The sequence below is a fragment of the Pelobates fuscus genome, chromosome 2, assembly GCF_036172605.1.
Source record: "Pelobates fuscus isolate aPelFus1 chromosome 2, aPelFus1.pri, whole genome shotgun sequence".
Classification (NCBI taxonomy): Eukaryota; Metazoa; Chordata; class Amphibia; order Anura; family Pelobatidae; genus Pelobates; species Pelobates fuscus.
The window spans coordinates 32,355,324-32,382,252 of record NC_086318.1 but is presented as its reverse complement, the minus strand read 5'-3'; the positions used below and the strand labels follow the sequence as shown (position 1 = coordinate 32,382,252).

At 41.2% G+C, this 26,929-nt stretch overlaps 1 protein-coding gene across 1 annotated transcript in view; it reads right to left on the bottom strand.

Annotated features, from left to right (window-relative positions):
• Positions 1–26,929, bottom strand: part of LOC134586507 (24-hydroxycholesterol 7-alpha-hydroxylase) — a 90,315-nt gene that overhangs the window by 5,808 nt on the left and 57,578 nt on the right. The window contains exon 11 of the mRNA XM_063442054.1: positions 13,118–13,205. Within this exon, the coding sequence (XP_063298124.1) occupies positions 13,118–13,205 (88 nt within the window). The remainder of the gene's footprint in view (positions 1–13,117; positions 13,206–26,929) is intronic.

Genomic DNA, 26,929 nt, shown 5'->3' with positions numbered 1-26,929 from the left:
ACGCTGCAAACACACACACACTACCACTAAACATTAACCCCTACACTACCACCGAATATTAACCCCTACACTAAACATTAACCCCTAGACTACCTTAACACACTGCAAACACACTACCACTAAACAGTAACCCCTACACTACCACCGAATAGTAACCCCCTACACTACACTACCAGTAACCCATACACTACACTACCACCGAATATTGACCCCTACACTTCACTACTACCAAATATTAACCCCTACACTGCACTAAACATGAACCCTTAGACTACCTTAACACACTGCAAACACACACACACTACCATTAACCCCTTAAGGACACATGACATGTGTGACATGTCATGATTCCCTTTTATTCCAGAAGTTTGGTCCTTAAGGGGCTAAACAGTAACCCCTACACTACCACCGAATATTAACCCCTACACTACACTACCAGTAACCCCTGCACTACACTACCACCGAATATTAACCCCTACACTACCAGTAAACCCAACACTGCACTAAATATTAACTCGTAGACTACCTTAACACACTGCAAATACACACAATACCACTGAACAGTAACCCCTACACTAACCCACTACTAAACATTAACCCCTACACATCCCCACTAACTATTGATCCCTATACTACTTTAACACTTATATTAACCTAAATAAATCTCTGGTTTCCTGGTTTGTCTCCAGAACCCTTTGATGGCATAATTATCCCATAATCCGAGGTGCTCTGTTACGTTGTACACATATCTATATATCCAATTCACAGACAGGCATACATTGGCTTTATCAGTTATTTTTCCGTTAATCAGCTTGTGTCACGTCTACTTTATTATATTGACATTTTGTAACCAGACTCTTATTTTAATGAAGTGGAAATAAAGGTCACAATGTGTCAGCTTTTTTCCATTCCTTTATCTGGAGCACAGATTCCAGAGTTGTACCAAGTGTCTGTGTCTTGGATTGATGCCATACCTAGAATGTAATACTGTCTGTTACAATATCTCTATCAATATGCCAGAAAATAAGGACAGCTGGGCACGGCCAGGTTTTTGTTTGGCCGGTGGAAATCCACTTTGCTAGATTGCTTGATTTGAGGGCACTCAGTGATTGGGAGTATTTGAAACCTAACCAGTTGAGGGATTGCTTCAACATACAAGTATTTGCTTTCCATGCAGTCGTCTTCAACTGAAACAATCATTTCTGTTGCCACACTAAAGAAGCTGTCTCGGGAACATGAGACGGGAGCTGGGGTTTCAGGGTGCTGAAAATTTGATGTCCGTATTTCTTTTTGTAAACAAGCTAAGACCTGCTACTTTCCTATAACGGTTTTGTCTGCTCGGGCAGCTGTCCTTATACACAAAGTAAACCTGTCTAAAATGTGAGTTTTACACATTGTGCTAGGCTGATAACAAGTAAATGTGTAGATCGGCATTGTGAAAATTTGGCTATGCAGCTGCTCTTGCACTAGATTTACTCTAAATTCTATGCTAGCCAGTGGAAGCATGTTATCTTGTATATTAATGACAGGTACATGGGAGGTATGTGGTCTACATTAACAATCAATTACCTGTAAATGGCGCATCACAGCTGTACACGGATATTCAGCCAGCATGTACAGCCGTGATGCACATGTAATATTGATCAGGTAATAGTCCCAGAATTTAGGGACTGAGCCCCAAATATGATTATATATATATATATACACACACACCTATACTATAGAGTTGTTTTTCATTTTGCTATCCCAGTGTCGCCCTTTTTAATTATAGCATTATTTATAAATGTATCGACGATTCATCAATCATATATTATTATTTATATAGCGCCCACAAATTCCGCAGGGCTGTACAATGGGTGGACTAACAGACACGTATTTGTAATCAGACGAGTTGGATGCACAGGAACAGAGAGATTGAGGGCCCTGCTCAATGAGCTTACATGCTAGTGGGAGTGGGGTATAGTGACACAAAAGGTAAGGGAAAGGTAGAAAAGTATGTTGCTAGAATAGTTTTCCCTGATGGCTTAGTATCTGGTTTTATTTTTTGGATGAAACGCTTACAGGAGAGGAAGCAAGGTGCGGGAGGGAAAGCTATTAAGAGTTTAATTGATATGTTTTCCTGAAGAAGTGAATTTTTGAAGGACCGGAGACTGAGTGAAAATCTAATGGAGCAGGTTTGCATTTTCATATATACTGTTTATCCATCCATCCATATAATATATAAGCACATACTGATATTTAACAGATACCCCCTGAGGTCCCTTGAGGTCCTTTAAATTGATTTGCAGAGCCACTACCATAATACAATATACATAGCCAGTTTGGAAGTAAGGTTATATAGTAATTATGCTACATGCCCACAGCGGATTGTAACATTTCTTACATTGCCACCAGTGAAATGTTTACCTTGTGTCACAATAGTAACTCTGCACACCAGGCTTGGCCGCAGGTAGAGAATTACAGTAAGCAGGTATTGTGTTATGTCGGCAGTTTCCCCAGCAGTAACGTTACGTGATACTCTGTCTCAGTGATACGATTCAAGGTCACTATTCTTTCACAGAGGTGGAATTCATCCAGTACATATACAGCTATCAACACTCATTTCCCCCTTTCAATCTCTGACTCATCCAACAACAATGGCAAGAATGTAAGCCAGTCTGCCATCACATCACACTGCTAGCCTGGGTGACCGAGACTTTCCACTGTCACATTGGGCTGATTCAGTTAATAAGAAATGTATCCAGACCGGGAGACGGCAAATGCTTTGTTCCATCCAACCAAATGATGCTCTTATCAGCCACTGCACCGGGGTACATCTGGAGCAAGATTTTAGGGAACTACTCTTGTTCTGATATAAATGTAGCATTATGTATGGATTAACATAAAGAGAAAATAACAAAAAGTGTGCAATCTAGTTAGTGCCAACTCACTGTTAAGTGAATAAAGCCTTTGTATTTGGTTTGTGAGTAAAAACCAGCAGTAGTAATAGTTACCGGGGGACTGTCCTTAGAATAGATAAAATAGGTGTAAAAATAAAACATTGGTAGTTTTGTTAAGATTTGATAAAAATGTTTAAGATTAATATTATTCTTCCAGTCATAAATCCCTATATTTCCAAGTGACTAAATTACAGCTAATTAATTGCTAGTAATTTGGTAGCTATGACTAGTAATTTTCTTGTGAGATGATGCCTCATTGATGGCTGATGGGTAATGGTGGTATATGTTCTGGCTATTGCAAAGATTGGCAAATTACATGAGATAAAATAGTTCCTACCACAGGGCTTGACAAATTTGCTATGAATCTAGGAGCCAGCTAAAATAGTTAGAACAAAAAATGTTGTTTTAAACTAACAAAGATTTATTTTCAGTTACAAAAATACAATTCTTAAAGGGACACTTTAGTCATCAGAATCACTACAGTACTGGTGGCTAGAGCCTGTCCCTGCAGGCGTTTCAATTTAAATACTGCCTTTTCAGAGAAACTAGTAGCAGTCACTCAGACAGCCACTAAAGTGCTTCCTATATCAGTGCTGCACAGTTTGCAGCACCTACATTCAGCGGTGCTGATTGGTGAAGCATTTTGATACGCATGCGCAATAGTCTATGGAAAAGCATTGGATTGGCTGAGATCATCAAGCTTGAGGCTGGGACAGCCACTGCAAAACTGGCATGGCGTGGGAAAAAAAAAAAAGGTGAGCCAGCCACCTAAACAGACACTCACAGACAGAAGCACGCACACACACTCAATGACAGACACATTCTCTCACCCACTCACAAACTATTATTTATTTTAATTCAATTTAAGTCCACCCAGCCTCCCTACCTTTGGGAGAGCTGGAGTGGATCGGCTTTACCTGGGGTCCAATTGGGATCCTGTTCCTGGGGACTAGTGTGGCTGCTATCATCTTCAAGCTTATTGCTCCATATTCTGTCTCCCTGCATTACTGTATGTCGCGGTAGTGAGCAGAGCAAGAAAATTACAGCTCTCATCACCTCCATTCCTTACAGTCGCCCGCCACCCACCCCCACTCTTCCTCTGATGGCTGGCCGCCTCGGAGGGAACGCGCTGATAAATACTCAGGCACCAGGATAAATTCCTAGTCGAGCCCTGCCCTGCTGTACCTGGGGTATATTTTTTGACTATGGCTCCAGTTGAACATTCTTCTTTGATATGTTTAATGCATGTACAGTGCTTACATTAGTGTCCACTGATTTCATCACAGAACATTTAGTGTACAGTTTTGGAAAAAAAAAAAAGGAATTGTGCATTTCTAAATGCATTGGCATAACACCACTGCCATGACACTAAAAAGGTTCAGTTAGTGCTGGCATCCATCACCAGAGTAAGTTTTATTTAACCACCTCTGTTAATTTAACCACTTATTTGTTTGGTACTTTGTTATATTTTTGTAGAACGATTCTGGTCTTTTCATTAACATATCTTATTATTGATAGATTGTGTTTACATTTAGGGCAGCTATTAAAATATTAGGGCCCGTTACAAAGCCATTCACCTGTCTGTCTCCCAAAACACACACACAAAGTGCCATAATCCCACCCACAATATAGTGTATTGATATAAAAAAAAATGTTGTCAACCTTTGTATCAGGAGGGTCGCAGGCTATATTTATACAATAACAAAAAAATGAGTCTTTACAAAATAAAGAATAATTAAGTTTAGTTTATGTCTGTCAACATTCCAGGTTTCTCATAAAGCTTTCATCAGCACATAAATGTAAATAAATAAAAACTCCATTAACCCCTTAAGGACTGGACTTTTTTTGCGATGTTGTACATTTGCGACCAGGCATCTTTTTACACTTTTGTGGTGTTTGTGTTTAGCTGTAATTTTCCGCTCTCTCATTTACTGTTCATATACAAATTATATATTGTTTTTTTCAGGACAAAAGGGGCTTTCTTTACATACCATTATTTATATAATCTCATGTAATTTAATTTTTAAAAAATGAAAAAATATGATGAAAAATTGAAAAAAATACATGTTTTTTGACTTTTATGTGAAAAATCTTTTATTCATCTACAAAAGCGAATGAAAAAAACTGCTAAATAGATTCAAAATTTTGTCCTGAGTTTAAAAATACCCAGTGTTTACATGCTTTTTGCTATTTTTTTGCATGTTATAGGGCTATAAGTACAAGTAGGATATTGCGGTTTCAAAACATATATTTTTTAAATTTATCAATAGTGACATTGTAACACTATTATCTGTCATAAATCGCTGAATAACACCCCACATGTACATATTTTTTTTAAAGTAGACAACCCAGGGTATTCAATATGGGGTATGTCCAGACTTTTTTAGTAGCCACTTCGTCGCAAACACTGGCCAAAGTTAGCGTTCATATTTGTTTGTGTGTGAAAAAAGTAAAAAACTAAATTGAACGCTAATTTTGGCCAGTGTTTGTGACCAAGTGGTTACTAAAAAAGACTGGTCATACCCCATTTGCAATACCTTGGGTTGTCTTCTTTCGCAAATGGTATGCCATCATGGGGGTAATTCTCATTCCTGGGCTACCATACGCTCTCAAAGGCAACGTAACCAACCTGGTCATTTTCAATGTAAAAATATTTGACCCATATATTTGACCCTGTAACTTTCAAAAACGCTATAAAACCTGTACATGGGGGGTACTGTTATACTCAGGAGACTTTGCTGAACACAAATATTAGTGTTTCAAAACTGGAAAATGTATCACAACAATTATATCATCAGTAAACGTGCTGTTTATGTGTGAAAAATGCAAAAAAAGTCACTTTCACTGACAATATCATCGCTGTGATATGTTTTACTGTTTTGAATCACTAATATTTGTGTTCAGCAAAGTCTCCCGAGTAAAACAGTACCCCCCATGTACAGGTTTTAGGGTGTCGTAGAACGTTACAGGGTAAAATACAGTGCTAGCAAATTAAATTCTCTAGACTTTTGGCCTGGGTTGGCAGGCAGGTCCCTTAAATTGCAATCAATAAAATAACTTAATTATGTAAAAATATTACATAAATACGCACGTAGAATTTAAATATATATGCATATGTATATATTTGAAGTCTACGTGTATATTTATATAATTATTTATGTCATTTTGTATATGGACATATGAATAGTTCGTATTATTTTTATTTATTTATATATACATAGATATATATACAATTTCATTCTAAGTGTATTTTGATATAAATATATATATATTAATATCAAAATACAGTTAGAATAACATTTCGTATAGATATATAATTTTTTTTTAATTTTTATTATTATTTTTAATTTTTTAAATTTAATTTAAATTATTTATTATTCGTATTTTATAATAATATATATATACAATATATATATAGTTATTATATATATTATATATATACGTGTGTAAATTAATTATAAGTGTATTTTTATATTAATATATGTACATATTAATATAAAAATACACTTAGCATGGCATTATATATATGATATATAGACATATATTATATAGGTATAATATATGTCTATATATCATATATATATACACATATATAATAATATTTTTTTTTTATTACCTTTCACTTTAAATTTTTTTATGATTTTACAGTTGCAGGGAGACTGCCTGTCAGCACAGACAGTCCCCCTGCAGGCAGAGTCTAGGACACCTATTGTGACCATGTGGTCGCCCTGTTGGGCGATCACATGGCCCCAGGGGTCCTAATCCGCCATGGGGAGACTGTCTGGGCTGCAGGCAGTCTCCCCACAACGGGAGCAACGCCGATCGCCGCCGGGGGAACGACGGCGATCGGGTAAGTACATTTTAAATTTAGGACGGTTCAGGACCGTCGTCGGTCGGCAACGCAAAAATGCCGATGACGGTCCTGAACCGTCTTGCGTCCTTAAGGGGTTAAAGAAGTCTCAATTACCCTGGCACTTGGAGAGGACTGCAGGTCAGCCTCCTTCCCACCAACGATGTGCCCTGGGGGTTCTGTTTTGGGGAGGCAGGTGCATGTGGGCCATTCATCTGCTTTCCCCCCTGGTTTGGGTTTGACATATTTCCCCGGGTAGTGGGGGTCTCCCGGGAATACGGAGCTCAGTTGGGAAATAGTTGGCTGGCTGAGGTGAAGACGGACACTTTATGTAGGTCCCCCGGCTATTCTTATGGTGCAGAGTGTGTAAAACGTGCAAGTGTCTTTATAAAGTAAGGCGCTAGTAATAGTGCAGGCAGAAGTGTGGATACCTGCAGAGATCTAGGCAGAGGGCACGATAGCTGTCTGGTAGGAGAGAGCTGCAGCCTGGTTGAGTGGAACCTAACCAGGCTGCAGCTCTATCCTTCCAGGCAGGTATTGTCCCCTCTGCTGAAGTGTTCCAGGGTCCCTGAAAGCATCTAGGAAGCGGACTTGACAGAGGTACTCAGTCGGAGTAAAGCACTGGTCCCTGCTTCCCGGGACAAGTTAAGAAAAAGCTAGGACTGAGAGCCACAATTGTCTTTCTAAAGGCAGTAAGTAGAAACAGTGTGGGAAGAGGTGTTGATACCTGCCTGAGAGAAGAACAGCCTGAAAGGCAAGATGCGGAACACTGGTAGGGTGGAAGAGGTTCTGTGAGATTCCAGCTAAGCTTCAGTGACTGGGTCTGAAGTGCTCCAGAGTCCCCTGGTAGCAGAGAGGAAGCTGACTGGGCGTAGGTATACAGTTGGAGTACAGGAGCTGTGCTTAAATAAAGCACACACCAAACACTGCTTACAGGTTACCTGATGCAAACAGGGCCGGCGCGTCCTTAGGGCACACCGGCTCTGGGGGCGCAAAATTCCAGTGACCGGCAGGAGGGAAGTGCTCCCTTATGCCAGGTCACCTCCTGGATCCCCGGCGCGGCGTCCGGCTGAACTGGATTGCGAGGTGGTGAGAGAGCTCTGATCTCTCTGACCGGCTCCCTCGCAGGCTGTTTTCTGATGCCGCGGGAGCCGGAATATGACGTCATATTCTGGCTCCCGCGGCATCAGAAAACAGCCTGCGAGGGAGCCGGTCAGAGAGATCAGAGCTCCCTCGCCACCTCGCAATCTAGTTCAGCCGGACGCCTCCCAGCAGCCCCACTGGACCACCAATGAGAGACCCACGCCAGCTCTCCAGGTAGGGAGGCTGGGTGGGAAATGTAAATTAAATTTACATTATTTATTACTGTGAGTGTGTGTATGTGAGTGAGTGTGTGTGTCTGTGAGTATGTGTGTCTGTGAGTATGTGTGTCTGTGAGTTTGTGTGTCTGTGAGTTTGTGTGTCTGTGAGTTTGTGTGAGTCTGTGAGTTTGTGTGTGTCTGTGAGTTTGTGTGTGTCTGTGTGCATGTGAGTATGTGTGTGTTTGTCAATGAGTCTGTCAGTATTTGTGTGTCTGTCAGTGTGCGTGTGAGTGTCTGTCAATGAATGAGTGTGTCAGATAAGTGAGTCTGGCTGTCAGATACGTCTGTGTTTGTCATTGAGTGTGTGTGTGACTGTCAGTGTTTATACACCCCTGACTGTAGCGTGGCCAAGCGGAGTGTACCGTGGTACAGGGACTTCTGTTTCCTGTTCCTGGCAGGACTGACAGGAAAAGCTCACTGTACCGGGATTCGCTCCGCTCAGCCACGCTACAAGAAAGGTAGGAGGCACACCAGGAAGGGGAGGGGACCACTATTGGGGTGGGTGGCGAACCAAGGGACAGGGAGAGGAGGGGAGAGATACCCTGTGGTACAGGAAAAGGAGGGAGGGGGGAGAGGAACACTAAGCGACAGGGAACAGAAGGGGGAGGGGAGAGGAACACTAAGGGACAGGGAAAGCAGGAGAGAGGGGATAGGAACAGTAAGGGTCAGAGAAGGGAGGGGACCATTAAGGGACGGGGAGAGGGGCTGGATGTGAAAAACACACAGTGGGGCTTGAGAAGGAAAGAGACACACACAAAGGAGCTGGGAAGAGTAAAAGACACAAAGGGGCTGGGAGAAAAGGAGTCACACATAGGGTCTGGGAGGAGTAAGACACACAAAATGTGGGAGGATGTAAGAGTCATACAAAGAGGAGAGATAGGAGACACACAGATATTTAAAGACGGGATAAGAAACACAAAAGGGAGGTTAAGAGGCACAGGTGAAGATGTTTTTTTGGGGGGGCGGAAAAATGCATCTTCGCCTATGTACCCAAAATTCTTTGCACCGGCCCTGGATGCAAACTGTGTACAGTCTATACAAGATATAGAGTGAGCAGGCAAGGGGACTCTGAAAAACCACATTTATAGGGACATCATTCAGCTTTTTGAAGTCATTTCCAATAGTGGATTGAAAAATATAGACTAAAATAGAAGAGCTGGAAAATAATCTTATTCAGCAGAGATGAACTTTTTAATATTATTTTTCGTTTGGCTATCTTGGCTTAAATTGGAATTTCAGTTTTCTCAGCAGTTGTCGATTTAGTGAATAACCCTTCAAAAGAGAACTGTAACCAGCAAGGATTTAGTGATCTCTCAATACTTCCTGTAGCTGTCCTCATTATCGGATCATTGGATACTATATAGCCTATCAGTGTTTGGTTGCGTGTAGAAGTAGGATTTTCTTGGATCCGTAATGCTCCATGACAAGAAAATATTAACCAGACAAAATAAACATTGATTTCAATATTTCTGTGCTTCATCAAGGCCTCTGGGATTTTATGGAGTTAATTATTTTTCCATGAACTTGGCTTTGGTAAAGATTAACACCACTTATCAGCCCGACAATCCTTTCTACAGATAATCATGAATGGCAGACAAATAATGAGTGTCAGGGGGTTTTGAGAAGCAGATGACGGTAAGTATGCTGTATGTACAGTTGACATCATTATTTCCATACACTTCATTCTACAGTCATGTACCAAGCAGAATGTCAAATAAATACATATTTAATTAGTACAGCTTAAATCTGAAATTCTAACAGGGTTACTCACTAAAGTGAGAATTCAAAGTGAATTTCAATTAAGGTCAAAACAGCTAAACTGGAAAACTTGATAACTCAGCCATGCTTCCATTTTGACTACTTTTGTCTTACATACAAAATTCTCTTTGAATTAAAGGAACACTCAAGCGTTATCTGTATTCCTAATGCTACAGGCCTTATGCCACTTATCAATTAGGTCGCCCTCGTGTAAAATAAAAAAAAATAAACAAATGACTCATTTTTTCCACCGCCGAGTCTCCCTTGGCACCGCCGTGACCTCCTCCATTGAGTTGCGTCCTGCAGGATGACAGGGGAGAGTTGGACTGCAGGCACTATAACAACTTCAATAAGATAAAGTTATTAAAGTGCCTACAGTGTTCCTTTAAAGGGACAATATAGTCACCAGAACAACTACAGCTTAATGTAGTTGTTCTGGTAAGTTAAGTCAGTTCCTGCAGGCTTTTTCATGTAAACACTGTCTTTTCATGTTTACATTACAGCTTAGGAACATCTCTAGTTGCCATCCCTCAGACGGCCACTAGAGGTGCTTCCTGGAGCAGTGCCGCACCAGAACAACCACGGCTCAATGTATTTTTTCTGGTGAGTAGTATCATTCCCTTCAAGCTTTTTACAGTAAATACTGTCTGTTCATAGAAAATGCAGTGTTTACATTACAGCTTAGGGTTACCTCCACTGGCCACTCCTCAGATGGCTTCTAGAGGTGCTTCCAGAGGCAGAGCTGCACAGTGTGACTGAGTGTCTCCACCCTCTGCATGGAGACACTGAACTTTTCTCAGATACACATTGATTCAATGCATCTCTATGAGGAGATGATGACTGGTCAGGGCGGCATTTGGCTTCGACCCCGCCTCCTTGGCTGAGATCAATCAATTCTAAAGATGTCAGCCAAGAAGGCAGATCAAGGTGAGCCAGACGCGAGGAGTAAATCACCTTTCTAACCTGAGGTAAGGGGGTAAAAACTATAGTGTCAGGAATACATGTTTGTGTTTCTGACACTATAGTACCCCTTTAACTTTGAATTCTCACATTAGCAAATATCAATTTTAGTTAATTTTGTTATGGCTTCTGAAAATAGTCTGCCAACTAGCACAGAAAACCCTTGAATTTTACAGTATTTTCTACACTCACTTTTAGAAAAAAACTCACTCTAAGCTTGGAGAATCGAAGCACTCCCTGCATGAGGACAGTGGACATATGCTTACTGTGTAAGTATGATTGAAACCTGCTTGATATGCAGTTACCTACATTCATTTATGATTTAACAGAATACAGAAAAAATTGCAAAATCAAGGTATTTGGAAATCATTGCACATTTGCAAGAGTTTATTTACTACGGAGTGATTTGAAGAAAGACTCCATTCTAGTGAGGTCAGAAAGTTGATGTATGGACATGTTTTTCAATATTTTTATTAATACCAGACGGGCTATGTCTGCAATTAGAAATTAAATTTTATTATCACCTTTATGGAAACAGCCGCATATGCAACCAGATGAAAGGAATTATTATAAAATAAAACAATGGCATATGGACTTAACAGTGAGCTGAGCTTTAGCAACACTACAGGTAACTGGTCAGGATTTGTATATGGTCAGAGGAAGCCTGTGGAGGTGGGCGAAACGCGTCACACACACGCCATTTGAGAGGCGGACCCGGAAGCTGATCACGTGATCAGGACGGACGAAACCAGGAAGTGACTTTCGGCTTGCCATTTACATGCTTTTTTGTGGGTAGCTATGCCAGCATAACCCACCACTTACAAAGTAAGAGTTTTTAACCATTGTTTTTTTAATAAACTGTGTTTGAAATTATTCAATTAGAGGTCCTGCCTCTCTCTATCCTATATTGCACAGCACCACCAGCTTCCAGTGAATATACTGCCTGGAGTTTTCATCAGTGTGGGGATTTTCCCTCTCCAGAGCTGCATTGAATACCCAGAGCCAGCGGTGATAGGGCTCTGGTTCATGTGAGTTTTTTCCCCTCCTTTATTTTGTCTAGTCCAGATAGTCTGAACTATTATCTGTCTCTTTTCATATTTACAGATCCAGATACAGCATTTTTCGCTCCATAAGATGCACTTTTTTCCCCTCAAAAGTGAGGGGAAATGTCTGTGCGTCTTATGGAGCGAATGTGAAGGTTTACTTACCTGTCTTGTAGCGTGGGCCGGCCTAACAGCGCGCACCGCAGTACAGGAACGTCAATTTCAGGTTCCGGTTTCCGGCGGGACTGAAAGGAAGTGTGCACTGTGCACACTTCCTTTCAGTCCCGCCGGAAACCGGAACCTGAAATTGACGTTCCTATACAGCGGTGCGCGCTATTAGGCCGACCCACGCTACAAGACAGGTAAGTAATTATGGGACAAGGGAAGGGGGAGGAGGAAAAGACCATGGGAGGGGGAGGAAAAGACCATGGGAGGGGGAGGAAAAGACCATGGGAGGGGGAGGAAAAGACCATGGGAGGGGGAGGAAAAAACTATGGGAGGGGAGGAAAAGACTATGGGAGGGGAGGAACAGACTATGGGACAGGGGAGAAAAAAAATATTCTGAACAAACTGTCCCATAGTAAGAAACACTATGGGACAGGGGAGGAGAAGACTATGGGAGGGGAGGAAAAGACTATGGGACAGGGGAGAAAAAAAAATATTCTGAACAAACTGTCCCATAGTAAGAAACACTATGGGACAGTTTGTTCAGAATTTTTTTTTTTCTGGGTTTCTTCCTCTAAAAACTAGGTGCGTCTTATGGTGTGGTGCGTCTTATGGAGCGAAAAATACGGTACTGGTAACATAGCATATACTGGTAATAAAGCATATACTGGTAATAAAGCATATACTGGTAATAAAGTATATACTGGTAACATAGCATATACTGGTAATAAAGCATATACTGGTAATAAAGCATATACTGGTAACATAGCATATACTGGTAACATAGCATATACTGGTTATAAAGCATATACTGGTAATAAAGTATATACTGGTAACATAGCATATACTGGTAATAAAGCATATACTGGTAATAAAGCATATACTGGTAACATAGCATATACTGGTAACATAGCATATACTGGTTATAAAGCATATACTGGTTATAAAGCACACTAAATATATGTTACAACCTTGAAAAAGAATGAATAGGAAACAAGCTAATTAACGTGTATATGAACTGCGCAATCATTAAATTCATACCTGTTTTGGAAAAGGGTCCAGAAGCTGAAATTCATATCTGGACAGCATTAAAATCACCAGCATGTGTATTTCCATTAGTGCAAACCATCTAAATAAAGCACAGAGACTGGATTAGATACAATGCCAAATGCATGTAATATTCTTATCATTTGTGTAAATCTCCAAAATAAGAGATACATATCGCAAGATGTAATATACCTGCTATTTATCTCAAAATGTGATATACCTGATATATCTCAAAATGCGATATACCTGATATATCTCAAAATGTGATATACCTGATATATCTCAAAATGCGATATACCTGATATATCTCAAAATGCGATATACCTGATATATCTCAAAATGCGATATACCTGATACATCTCAAAATGCGATATACCTGATATATCTCAAAATGCGATATACCTGATATATCTCAAAATGCGATATACCTGATATATCTCAAAATGCGATATACCTGATATATCTCAAAATGCCACATACCTGATATATCTCAAAATGCAATATACCTGATATATCTCAAAATGCCACATACCTGATATATCTCAAAATGCGATATACCTGATATATCTCAAAATGCGATATACCTGATATATCTCAAAATGCCACATACCTGATATATCTCAAAATGCGATATACCTGATATATCTCAAAATGCGATATACCTGATATATCTCAAAATGCGATATACCTGATTTATTTCAAAATGCAATATATCTGATATATCTGAAAATTTAATATACCTGATAATTATCTCAAAATGTAATATACCCGATTTAACTGAAAATGTAACATACCTAATAATTATCTCAAAATGTAATATACCCGATATATCTCAAAATGTAATATACCCGATATATCTCAAAATGTAATATACCCGATATATCTCAAAATGCAATATACCTGACATATCTCAAAATGCAATATACACGATATATCTCAAAATGTAATATACCCGATTTATCTGAAAATGCAATATACCTGATTTATCTGAAAATGTAATATACCTGATATATCTGAAAATGTAATATACCTGATAATTATCTGAAAATGTAATATACCCAATTTATCTAAAAATGTAATATACCTGATATAGCTCAAAATGCAATATACCTGATATAGCTCAAAATGTAATATACCTGATATAGCTCAAAATGTAATATACCTGATATAGCTCAAAATTTAATATACCTAATAATTATCTCAAATTGCAATATACCTGATGTGGCAGGATGGCCAGGCTCTTCACAATAAACTTCAAATGCAACAGTCAGGATAAAATAGTGCTGCAGTTTATTGTCACTTTCCACAATTTATACAAGATTGTGCTCTCCCACAAAATAAAACAAAAAGAAAATAAATCCTACTCCAACTTGGAGACTTACTAAACAACAGTGTTACTAACTATCCAACTGGCCAGCTAATCTGGTTCCCAGTTTTAGACTGTCAGGATCGGGACAGGGATCCAACACACAGAGTACAAACAGTAGCCAGATACGTATACCGGACCTTAGAATGGCCGGACTAACGTAAGTAGTACAGTATAGAATGGTCAAAGACAAGCCGAGGTCGAGGGTAACAGAAGACAGGTAAGCGAGAGACAAGCCGAATCAAGGGTAACAGAGATAAGCAGAGTAAGGTAAACAAGCCGGGTCAAAACCAAAAGGGATAATAGAATACACAAGCACTGAGTGACTAGAACAAGCTAGAACCACGACAGGGCAATGAGCTAATGAAAGAAGCTCTGTTAAATACCCTGTTCAGAGCAGTAACCACGCCCCCAAGGCGTCCTGATTGGTCCTGCAGCCATTGACTGACAGGTTGTTCCGGGGGAGTGTCCTGATGACTACTTCCTGCCTAGATGCTGTAAAAGGCAGTCACTCCCTCGCGGCCGGCCTAGCATGACCGGATAGACCGCGGGGAAGGGAGCCATCAGACCGTCTGGATGGAGGAACAGCTAAGTCTCTACCTCTTTCGGAGGTAGAGACCACAGGTACCCTGACAGTACCCCCCCTCTCAGATACGCCCACCGGGCGGAATGAACCGGGACGAGATGGGAAGCGAGAGTGATACGCCCTGCGGAGACGGGGAGCATGAACATCCTCCTGAGGTACCCAGCTCCTCTCCTCAGGACCATATCCCTTCCAATCAACCAGATATTGTACTCTCCCCCGGGAGATTCGAGAATCAATAATAGAGTTAACCTCATACTCCTCCTGACCCTCCACCTGAACGGGGCGAGGAGGGGCTATTGTGGAGGAAAATCTGTTACATATGAGTGGTTTCAGCAATGAAACGTGAAACGAGTTCGGGATGCGTAAGGTATTAGGAAGAGCTAAACGATACGCAACTGGATTGATACGGGTCAGCACCCTGTAGGGTCCAATATAACGAGGAGCGAACTTCATGGAGGGCACTTTTAAACGGATGTTCCTCGTGCTCAGCCATACCCTATCACCTGGAACAAAGACCGGAGCCGCCCTTCTACGTTTATCAGCGTGTTTCTTGACCAACATAGAGTTGTGCACAAGGATTTGTCGAGTTTGATCCCACAACTTCCTCAAATTGGCAACATGAACATCAACCGACGGCACCCCCTGGGAAGGGGAATCCGAAGGAAGAATAGACGGATGAAAACCATAATTCATGAAGAAGGGGCTTGAATGAGTAGAATCGCAAACGAGATTGTTGTGTGCAAACTCCGCCCAAGGAATCAAACCGACCCAATCATCCTGGTGTTCAGAAACAAAGCATCGTAAATATTGTTCAATTTTCTGGTTGGTACGTTCAGCAGCTCCGTTAGACTGAGGATGATAGGCAGAAGAAAAGTTTAATTTAATACCAAGTTGAGAGCAGAAGGACCTCCAAAAGCGGGAAACAAATTGGGAGCCTCTGTCCGATACAATTTGAGAGGGTAGCCCATGTAGGCGAAAAATCTCCTTAGCGAATATCTCTGCCAATTCGGGAGAAGACGGGAGTTTAGGCAGGGGAATGAAGTGTGCCATCTTAGTAAACCTGTCAACCACGGTGAGGATAACAGTCTGTCTTTTAGAGATAGGTAGATCGACAATAAAGTCCATGGCCAAACAGGACCATGGTTTTTCTGGAACCTCCAAGGGTTGCAGGAATCCACATGGAAGCGTATGGGGTTGTTTGGTTTTAGTACAAACTTCACATGCAGCGATGAACTCCTCAATGTCCCTCCGTAAAGCAGGCCACCAGAAGTCCTTAGAGATCAACGCGTAAGTTTTGCGAATACCAGGATGTCCCGCCATCTTGCTATTATGTAAACACTGTAAAAGTTCCAGTTGAAGAGCAGGAGGAACGAAATGACGGCCCGCAGGAGTCTGTTTAGGTGCTAGATGTTGCAACTTAATGATCTCGGCCAGTAATGGAGAATGAATCCTGAGATTCGTATTAGCAATGATATTGCATTTCGGAACTATAGAAGAAAGAACTGGTTCAGGTACAGTAGAAGGTTCATATTGGCGAGATAATGCATCGGCTTTAGAGTTTTTAGAACCAGGTCTGTAAGTCAGTACATAATTGAAGTGAGTCAGGAATAAGGACCAACGAGCTTGTCTAGAGGATAAGCGCTTAGCCTCCCCAATATAGGACAAGTTTTTGTGGTCCGTCAAAATCGTAATAGGGTGTAGGGTCCCCTCCAACAAATGTCTCCACTCCTTTAAGGCTTTAATGACTGCTAACAGTTCCCTTTCCCCGATGTCATATCTGCTCTCAGGCCCAGAAAATTTCTTAGAGAAGAAACCACAAGGGTGTAACGGTTTATCCACCCCTAACCTTTGAGACAGAACAGCCCCAACTGCTGTCTCAGAGGCATCGACCTCGAGCAAGAAAGGCAGAGTCGTATCAGGATGGACTAGAATGGGAGCCGAGGCAAAAAGTTCCTTGAGAGTCTTGAAAGCACCCAGAGCTTCCTTAGACCAGAACTTAGTATCAGCCCCTTGTTTGGTCATATTGGTAATAGGCGCAATGATAGAGGAGTATCCTTTAATGAAGCGCCTATAGTAGTTGGAAAAACCAATAAACCTTTGGATAGCCTTGAGTCCTTTGGGCAAGGGCCAGTCTAAAATAGATTGAAGTTTTACAGGATCCATTTTAAAACCCTCCCCAGAAATCACGTATCCAAGAAAGTCTACCTGAGACTGATCAAAACTGCACTTCTCCAATTTGCAATATAGACCATGTTGCAGCAGCTTGTGTAATACCTTTCTGACCTGTCTATGGTGAGTCTCAATCTCCTTAGAGTGTATTAGTATGTTGTCCAGGTAAACAATAACACAATCATGCTGAAACTCCCTAAGTACCTCATTAATCAAATCTTGAAATACTGCAGGAGCATTGCATAGTCCAAATGGCATAACAGTGTATTCGTAATGGCCATACCGGGTATTGAATGCCGTCATCCACTCGTGACCTTGCTGGATTCTCACCAAATTGTAAGCCCCTCTGAGATCTAACTTGGTGAAGATTTTGGAGCCCTTAAGACGATCAAATAACTCGGTAATCAGTGGGATAGGATAGGCATTTCTGACAGTTATTTTATTCAAGCCTCGGTAATCGATACAAGGTCTCAGCGTGCCATCCTTCTTCTTAATGAAAAAGAACCCAGCCCCGGCCGGAGAAGAAGACCTCCTGATGAATCCCTTTTCTAAATTCTCCCGAATATACTCCTCTAGAACCGAGTTTTCCTTAACAGACAAAGGATATACATGGCCTCTCGGAGGCATAGTGCCGGGTAGAAGCTTAATCTTACAGTCAAATGACCTGTGTGGAGGCAAAGAATCGGCATTCTTCTTGTCAAACACTGCCCTTAAGTCTAGGTAAAGGTCTGGTATTTGTCTTTCTGTGGACTGAGTAGGATTCTCCGGTATGTTAATATTAGCTAATGGAGAAACCTTGCACAAACACCGATCCTGGCAGCCCTGGCCCCACGAGAGTATCTCTCCTAACTCCCAATCGATAATAGGGTTATGTTTTTTCAACCATGGGTACCCCAGAACTATGGGAACGGAAGGAGACGAAATGAGCAGAAGAGATAAATTCTCCACGTGTAGGATACCCACATTTAAATTAATGGGTATGGTCTCACGAAAGATAACAGGGTCTAGTAGTGGTCTACCATCTATGGCCTCAACGGCCAAAGGTGTCTCCCTTAGCTGGGATGGGAAATTGTTCTTACTAGCAAAGGCTTGGTCGATAAAATTCTCAGCAGCACCGGAATCTATCAATGCCATAGCCCTTACTACTTCCTTCCCCCAAGTTAAGGAAACTGGTAGCAGAAGCCTGTGATCTCTATAATCAGGAGTAGAGGACAAAATAGAAACACCCAAGGCCTGTCCTCTAGAGAGACTTAGGTGCGAGCGTTTCCCGGGCGGTTAGAACAGTTCGAGAGTAAATGACCTTTGGCTCCACAATACATACACAAACCCTCTCTTCTCCTGTGCTGTCTTTCCTCCTCAGAGAGGCGGGTATACCCTATCTGCATAGGTTCAGTAAGCAAAGATATCGTGGAGTCAGGACTTGGAACAGCGGGAGCTAACCTAAAAGAAGGTCTCTGGTTCCCCTCTCGAGTGTTCTGTCTCTCTCTTAGACGTTCATCTATACGAGAGATGAACGAAATTAAATCCTCTAAATTCTCAGGGAGTTCTCTGGTAGCAACCTCATCAAGGATTACATCAGATAGGCCATTCAAAAATACATCCATATACGCCTGCTCATTCCACTTGATTTCTGCTGCCAGAGACCTGAACTCTAGTGCATAATCCACCAGTGTTCGGTTCTCCTGTCTCAGGCGCAACAGTAATCTGGCTGCATTAACCTTTCTACCTGGAGGGTCAAATGTTCTTCTAAAAGCAGCTACAAATGCGTTATAGTTATAAACTAATGGATTATCGTTCTCCCATAGTGGGTTGGCCCATCTCAGAGCTTTCTCAATGAGTAGGGTGATAATAAATCCTACTTTTGCCCTATCTGTAGGATAAGAGCGAGGTTGCAATTCAAAGTGGATACTAATTTGGTTTAAAAAACCACGACACTTCTCAGGAGCCCCACCATAGCGTACTGGGGGGGTAATGTGAGAAGAAGCACCCACTGTGGCTACCTCTAGACCTGAACCGACAGGAGAAACAGGGGTATTACGTATCTCCTCTGGTGGTTTATTGGCACAAGCTAATAGAGCCTGTAGCGCAAGCGCCATCTGATCCATTCTGTGATCCATGGCTTCAAACCTAGGATCAGGAGCAGCCAGCTGACTGTTTGTACTTGCAGGATCCATTGGCCCTGTCGTAATGTCAGGATCGGGACAGGGATCCAACACGCAGAGTACAAACAGTAGCCAGATACGTATACCGGACCTTAGAATGGCCGGACTAACGTAAGTAGTACAGTATAGAATGGTCAAAGACAAGCCGAGGTCGAGGGTAACAGAAGACAGGTAAGCGAGAGACAAGCCGAATCAAGGGTAACAGAGATAAGCAGAGTAAGGTAAACAAGCCGGGTCAAAACCAAAAGGGATAATAGAATACACAAGCACTGAGTGACTAGAACAAGCTAGAACCACGACAGGGCAATGAGCTAATGAAAGAAGCTCTGTTAAATACCCTGTTCAGAGCAGTAACCACGCCCCCAAGGCGTCCTGATTGGTCCTGCAGCCATTGACTGACAGGTTGTTCCGGGGGAGTGTCCTGATGACTACTTCCTGCCTAGATGCTGTAAAAGGCAGTCACTCCCTCGCGGCCGGCCTAGCATGACCGGATAGACCGCGGGGAAGGGAGCCATCAGACCGTCTGGATGGAGGAACAGCTAAGTCTCTACCTCTTTCGGAGGTAGAGACCACAGGTACCCTGACATAGACAAAATGAAATACAGCACTTTAAAGGGACACTCCAGGCACCCAGACCACTTCTGCTCATTGGAGTGGTCTGGGTGCCAACTCCCACTACCCTTAACCCTGCAAGTGTAATTATTGCAGTTTTTCATAAACTGCAATATTTACATTGCAGGGTTAACTCCACCTCTAGTGGCTGTCTATTAGACAGCCACTAGAGGTCACTTCCTGGGTTCTAGCACAGATTTCCTGTGCTAGAGCGTCGCTGGACGTCCTCACGCTGTGTGAGGACCTCCAGCGTCGCTCAAAACCCCATAGGAAAGCATTGAAATGATTTTTCAATGCTTTCCTATGGGGAGACGTAATGCGCATGCGCGGCATTTCCGCGCATGCGCATTAGGTCTCCTCGGCCGGTGAGCGAGATTAGTCTCGCCCACCGGCCGACGTAATCACTAGGAGGAGCGTCGCAGAGGCGGAGACAGCGGCGAGGGACATCGCCTCTGTCCCAGGTAAGTGACTGAAGGTGTTTTCACCCCTTCAGTAACCGGGGATTGGTGGGTGGGAGGGAGAGGGACCCTCCAGTGCCAGAAAAACGGATCGTTTCCCTTTAAGCAGGTTTCACACAGTACCTTTTTCTCAGAGTCTCAGGCTAAACTACCTCCTCTCTCCCAGCTGTTAGATTCTCTGATGTCTTCAGATGCTAACCTTTTAAAACCCTAGTGCTGGTTAATAACATTCGCCTGGTTGATAACATTCAAGGGGTGACTCCCATTAATTAACCCCATCATGCTGGGAATAGAGAGCGCCCCAATCTATTACTAACATAGAAAGCCTCTCTGACCTTGCCACACTGATTTATCTCAAAATGTAATATACCTGTTAATTATCTCAAAATGTAATATACCTGTTAATTATCTCAAGATGTAATATACCTGATATATCTCAAAATGCAATATACCTGATATGTCTCAAAATGCAATATACCTGATATGTCTCAAAATGCAATATACCCGATTTATCTCTAAATGTAATACACATGATAATAGTTTTGCTGTTAGAGAAGTTTGAGATATTGAATTTCCCTTGTGGTCCAGTGAGTGGCGTGGCAATTCTGCCGTAAGTCTGCCGCTAAGTCAGGCAGATGGGCAGGCACAATATGAGCTGTTCAGACTAAACTCACAGATCATGGTACTTGCCATACCTGCACTTCTGAATTAGCTGTAATACGAATAACTGAGAAGTGTATGACTAGCCAGGCATTGCGCAATTTGTCTAAAAACAAAAAATATTTCTGTAGCTAACGCAAACAGCTTTTCCATACCTCCCCCCAAAATATGGTATCCACAGTTCAATGTAGGTTTGAAAACATGATCAGAGATATAAGTGTGTGTGTGTATATTTATCTATATATATATAGTTATATATATATATACACACACACACACACACACACATATCTAAAACACTCTAAACATGTTTTCGATATATATATATATATATATATAGATAGATAGATATACACACACACACACTTATATCTCTGATCATGTTTTCAAACCTATATTGAACTGTGGATAGCATATTTTTGGGGGGAGGTATAGAGGTATATATAATGTTCCAGTAGAGATTGTAGCCGTATTAGTCCAGTGATGTAGATGTAAAAAAGCAGATACAATTTGTATCTTGTAATACCTTTTTTATTGGACTAACAGAATTTTTTAATGACAAGCTTTCGGGAGAACCTCGCTTTCTCAAGTCTAAAGCATTTGCTCAGATGGCAGACGGCGCCATCTGCCCTGTACAGTGAAAACCGTGATTCATCCGTGAAGAGAACACCTCTCCAAAGCGCCCGAGGCCGTCGAAATGTGAGCATTTGCCCACTCAAGTCGATTACGACGTCAGACTGCAGTCAGGTCGAGACCCCGATGAGGACATCGAGCATGCAGATGAGCTGCCCTGAGACAGTTTCTGACAGTTTGTGCAGAAATTCTTTGGTTATGCAAACCGATTGTTGCAGCAGCTGTCCGGGCGGCTGGTCTCAGATGATCTTGGAGCGAAGATGCTGGATGTGGAGGTCCTGGGCTGGTGTGGTTACACGTGGTCTGCGGTTGTGAGGCTGGTAGATGTACGCCTTTGGAGACTGCTTATGGTAGAGAAATGAACATTCAATACACGGACAACAGCTCTGGTGGACATTCCTGCAGTCAGCATGCCAACTGCACGCTCCCTCAAAACTTGCAACATCTGTGGCATTGTGCTGTTGTATAAAACTGCACATTTTAGAGTGGCCTTTTATTGTGGCCAGCCTAACACACACCTTTGTAATAATCATGCTGTCTAATTAGCATCTTAATATGCCACACCTGTGAGGTGGATGGATTATCTTGGCAAAGGAGAGGTGCTCACTAACACAGATTTCTTCTTTTTAGATATCACCACAAGGTTTCCATAGTTTTATACAAGGTGGAAGATGAAAAGGAGAGAGTGAATATTCCCAATTCAGAGAGAAGAGCAGTCTGGATTACCCTCCAGTTCTCAGGTTATTTTAACAATAACCTAAAAACTGGAGGGTCTGTTGTGACATATTTAAAGGGACATGCACCACTTGACAATTATTTTTTTTAAACCAGCAAGCAAATCTTTTTAAACAAATATACAAACCAAAATAAAGCAACAAAAACTTTCAAAAATATGTAATAAATGTTTATAAACCTTCTACAAACTTGGTCAGATTGCATTACTTGGCACGCCTCTCAGTTAGGGGAGTTTCTTCAGCCGTCCTCCCTCTTTCCCACCCATCCCAGTTTCAGAGCAGTCCAGTAATGACAGAAACAGGGCATCATTGTGCAGCAGCAGGAGAGACAAACCCAACACCAGAGTCTGTACTGCTTTATCACATTGCTCACACTCCCTCTCTTTTCCGCCTGTCAGAATGTTGCAAGGTGAAGAGATCTTCCAACGGCACTTGTGAAAATCTGTCAGGCAAATTTCCAGCATTCCTAGGGATAGGGCACTGATTGGTTAGACCAGTGTCCTCCCTGGAGTGAATGTGGAAAATATAAGTAGGAAAATATGTAAACATGAAAGTAAAAAAAAAGCCTGCAGAGGGAGGCAATCGTCTCATTCACATTAAATGAGACAGTTGTTTCAAATTGATGTATGTCCTCTTCTTCAGAGTTACAGAAACATGTCTGCATTATACCAGCACTGCCATATGAAGGTATATACATCAGACCAGAAAGTCATGGCTAGAATTTGAGCTGGCCGTGGTTCTCAGACGGCCCGATCCATGGCCTCTGTAAGATTTGGACAACATCACAAATGTTCTTATTAGAATTTTCAGAGTAAAATCTCTCTCTTGCTCAGTTTTCTTTGTTGGAAGAAATTCCATCTCTCCTCTGAATCCAGCTATAACATCAGCCGCCGAACATTTGCCAACCGCTACCACGTGGCTATATTAACTATACACATTCTAACCCTCTGTGCTAGCACTCATCTCTCTGTGCCTCCAGTGACATCACACTGGTTGTCACTAAAATAACCTGATTACTAGTGAGAGTCCAGATTAAACCCTGACAGAGATACCAATCTTATTTTCAGTGCAGACCAAATGGAAAAGAATACCATCTACCATGCTTCAATACCCATGTACAGGGCTGCGGAATGTGCTGGCACAAATAATAATTCCTACTACAAAATGTAACTCAACAGAGAGAACACATCCTCATTTTCCAAACCCTCAAGCCTGGGACTTTGTTTTATTTAGATTTAGATGTAAGGTACAGAACCTGATAGAGTAGTAGAGTGGTTGGCCAATTTAAAAGTGTTAGTGATGTTCATTTGTGTTGCTATGAACTTATATAGTCCACACATATATAGAATTGTGATGAAGGAATCTTCGGCCATAACAGAAAACTCCACAGGTTGAGCCCTTGAACTAAAGGAGGTTACTGGTACTTTGCTGCAGACAAGGAAACAGAAAAAAAAAAAGGTAGTACATGTATCGTGTATTGTGCTGGGACCAGGATGAGTTAGCAACTGCTGGTATGTAATCAGGAATGTAGGACAGTCAGGCTAAGTTAGCAACTGGAGTCACAGATAGGGAACAGGAGTGTAATTCTGTTAGCAAAAAGTTTGATCAGTTAGTTGAGATATAGACAGGGAGCCTCAAGACCTCATACAGCATAAACCAAACTTCAAAGGCAACTTTCCAGGGGACATGTCTTCCAGTGTATAGGGATGTAAACATAGAATGTGACGGCAGATAAGAACCATTCAGCCTGTCTAGTCTGCCCAATTTTCTAAATACTTTCATTAGTCTATGGCCTAATCTTATGTCTAGGATAGCCCTATGCCTATCCCACGCATGTTTAAACCCCCGTCACTGTGTTAACCTCTACCACTTCAGCTGCATTCCTCCAAGATATACATGTTAAGATCCTTTAACCTTTCACAGTAAGTTTTACTTAGTTGTTGTAATTTTAGTTGTAATGTAAAATGATGCAGGATGAGATAGGGTTCTGAATATGGGGTAAGTCCTAAACTGCAATGCTGTTGACAGAACGGATGATATATAAACCCCGCTGATGTGAGCAACAATTCCCTGATTGTTTAAGTGGCACAAAAAAATAAATTTAAAATACAGGTTTAATCTAAAATTTACACTAAACCTGTATTTTTAAAATGTATTTTTAGTAAATAATAATATCCGAAGTAATAATCCAAAATACAAACACCCTCTTTTAACCACTTATTCATTTTCTGCACACCTGCTCAATCATACTTGGTCTCCCAGGGTTGACCACCATGTCACAACCTCGTGGCTTATAAAAGCAGAATCGAGTTTTGTGTCATCATCCTGAGCCTGGGAAAATTTGGCTGATGTGAGGAACAAGGGGTAGGGAGGGATGAAGGGGAGATTCAGTTCTTTGTAAGTGACAGATTACTGATTCGATCAGGACTGGAAGGGTTAACTCCTGAGTCCTGCCAGTGGTAACATCCAGAGGAACCATAATAAACACAAGTCAAAGCCTGTCTGAATCCCAGGAGAACGCAGGGTTCCAAGCACTTTAGGAACAGTTCCGAGCCTCCAACAGAAATAGACTGTGTGAATGCCCGTGGAAAGCAGACAAATAAGATTTATGTCCCATAGTCCATATTCTCAATGCCAGATAAACAATCACTGAACACCAGAGCAACTGTTCACTTACCTACTCATTACTAGGCAGTGACAACAGTCCAGCAGAATTCCCCTGGATGAACTATGATTTATTTTTTAAAAATCCACTATTTGCAGTTAAAAATTAAGACATATAAATAAAGGATGACTGATTAGATAACCAGATAAGGGGTATTTACTAATATGTAAATTTGCACTCTATTCATAAGTGGACATTCTTTAACTCCTCAACTACCAAAATCGAGTAAAAAACATTTTTAATTTTTTTTATTTTGCAGAATTAAATTTAGTCCATAAAGCCCCACTCAACCTCATTTATATTCAATAACTGATTACCAGCATGTAGGAAAACTAATTTCTTTGCCAGAGTTCAGTGGCCACTGACATAATGACTGCAAGTTTGCTGTAAAAGTAAGCCTGCTTCCAAACAGTAAAGGAAGTTTTGATGGGTCATACCTACTATAGCACTTTTAAATACCCATTACCTATATTAAATACCTATATTTTAGAAATAAACTATTTAACCATGTTTACTGTAGGTGGACCAGTATGCTCAAGTGCAGACCTTCTTTACATTATCTTGCTATTTATAGAGCAATATATACAGAAACGTTCTATGTTATATATGTGTAGATGCTATTTATGCATCCTTTGCTCCAAAACGTGCTTGGTATTAAAGACGTTAAGATGGACCTCAGCGAAGAGGTGTGTTCCAGAAGTTAGCCAGTTAACTAACTTCTGGTGTATTTCTTGTGGACAAGGCTTCTGACTGGCTAGCCCATGTTAAATGTACCCATGATAGTATCCAAGTTTCTTCTGCAACAATATGAATTAGCAATGCAACTCTTCACCATTAGATAAGCAATGTTACAAGTCAAAACAATTCAATCAGTGAGGGTTCTTGTAAGACTAAATTTGCCCGTTTGAGTCTCAATTTCTGAACCTAAATTACAACCTTTTTACAAGATGGAGGCACTAGATAACTTCTGGCACCATAACCACTACAACAAACTGCACTGGTTATGGTGAAATGAATGACATAGAGGAGGCATACCTTCTACAATACTTTTCTAAAAGAAATCAAGGTTTAAGCAAAGGTTTTAAAATTAAATTTATAAATAAAGATACACTTACATAATGGAAACCAAACCCTAGACCAGTGGTTTCCCGTTAGTGTACACTGGTGTGCCTCAAGCGACCTCAATGTGTGTCACAAACATATTCAGGATTATTTACTATAGGGAGAATTCATAGTGAATTACAACATTTGGAAATGTTCTCTAAGTTAGCTATACATCCAGTTTAGCTACTCTGGGCTATAATTTAGATTTCACTTTGAATTCGCACTTTAGTGACTAACCCAGATTGATTTTAAGGTTGTAATAGGTTAAATGCAGTCCTTCCAATTGTATTTTTTTAGTAAGTGTCAGTATTAAATGCATTACCATGTGGCAATTAATTAAAACTAATAAGTACATTTTTTTCTACAAGTCAGCATATCTCCCTAATAAGGGAAAGTACATGTGATATTTAAACTTTGCTGATTAAGCTTAAAAAAAAAAAAAAAAAAAAAGAAGGTATGCCTTGGAAGTCTCATTAAAGTGTGCCATGGTCAAAATGCTTGGAATCCACTGTAATAGAACCTATTCTACACCGGGATGGAATGTAATAACCATAATGCTGTAATATGTCCCTTAACCCTGTGGTACTGGAAGTGTCATTATACATTCTGTCCATGGTCAAGAGATACTTTTTTTCGGCATTGCCAGTGAGGTGTATC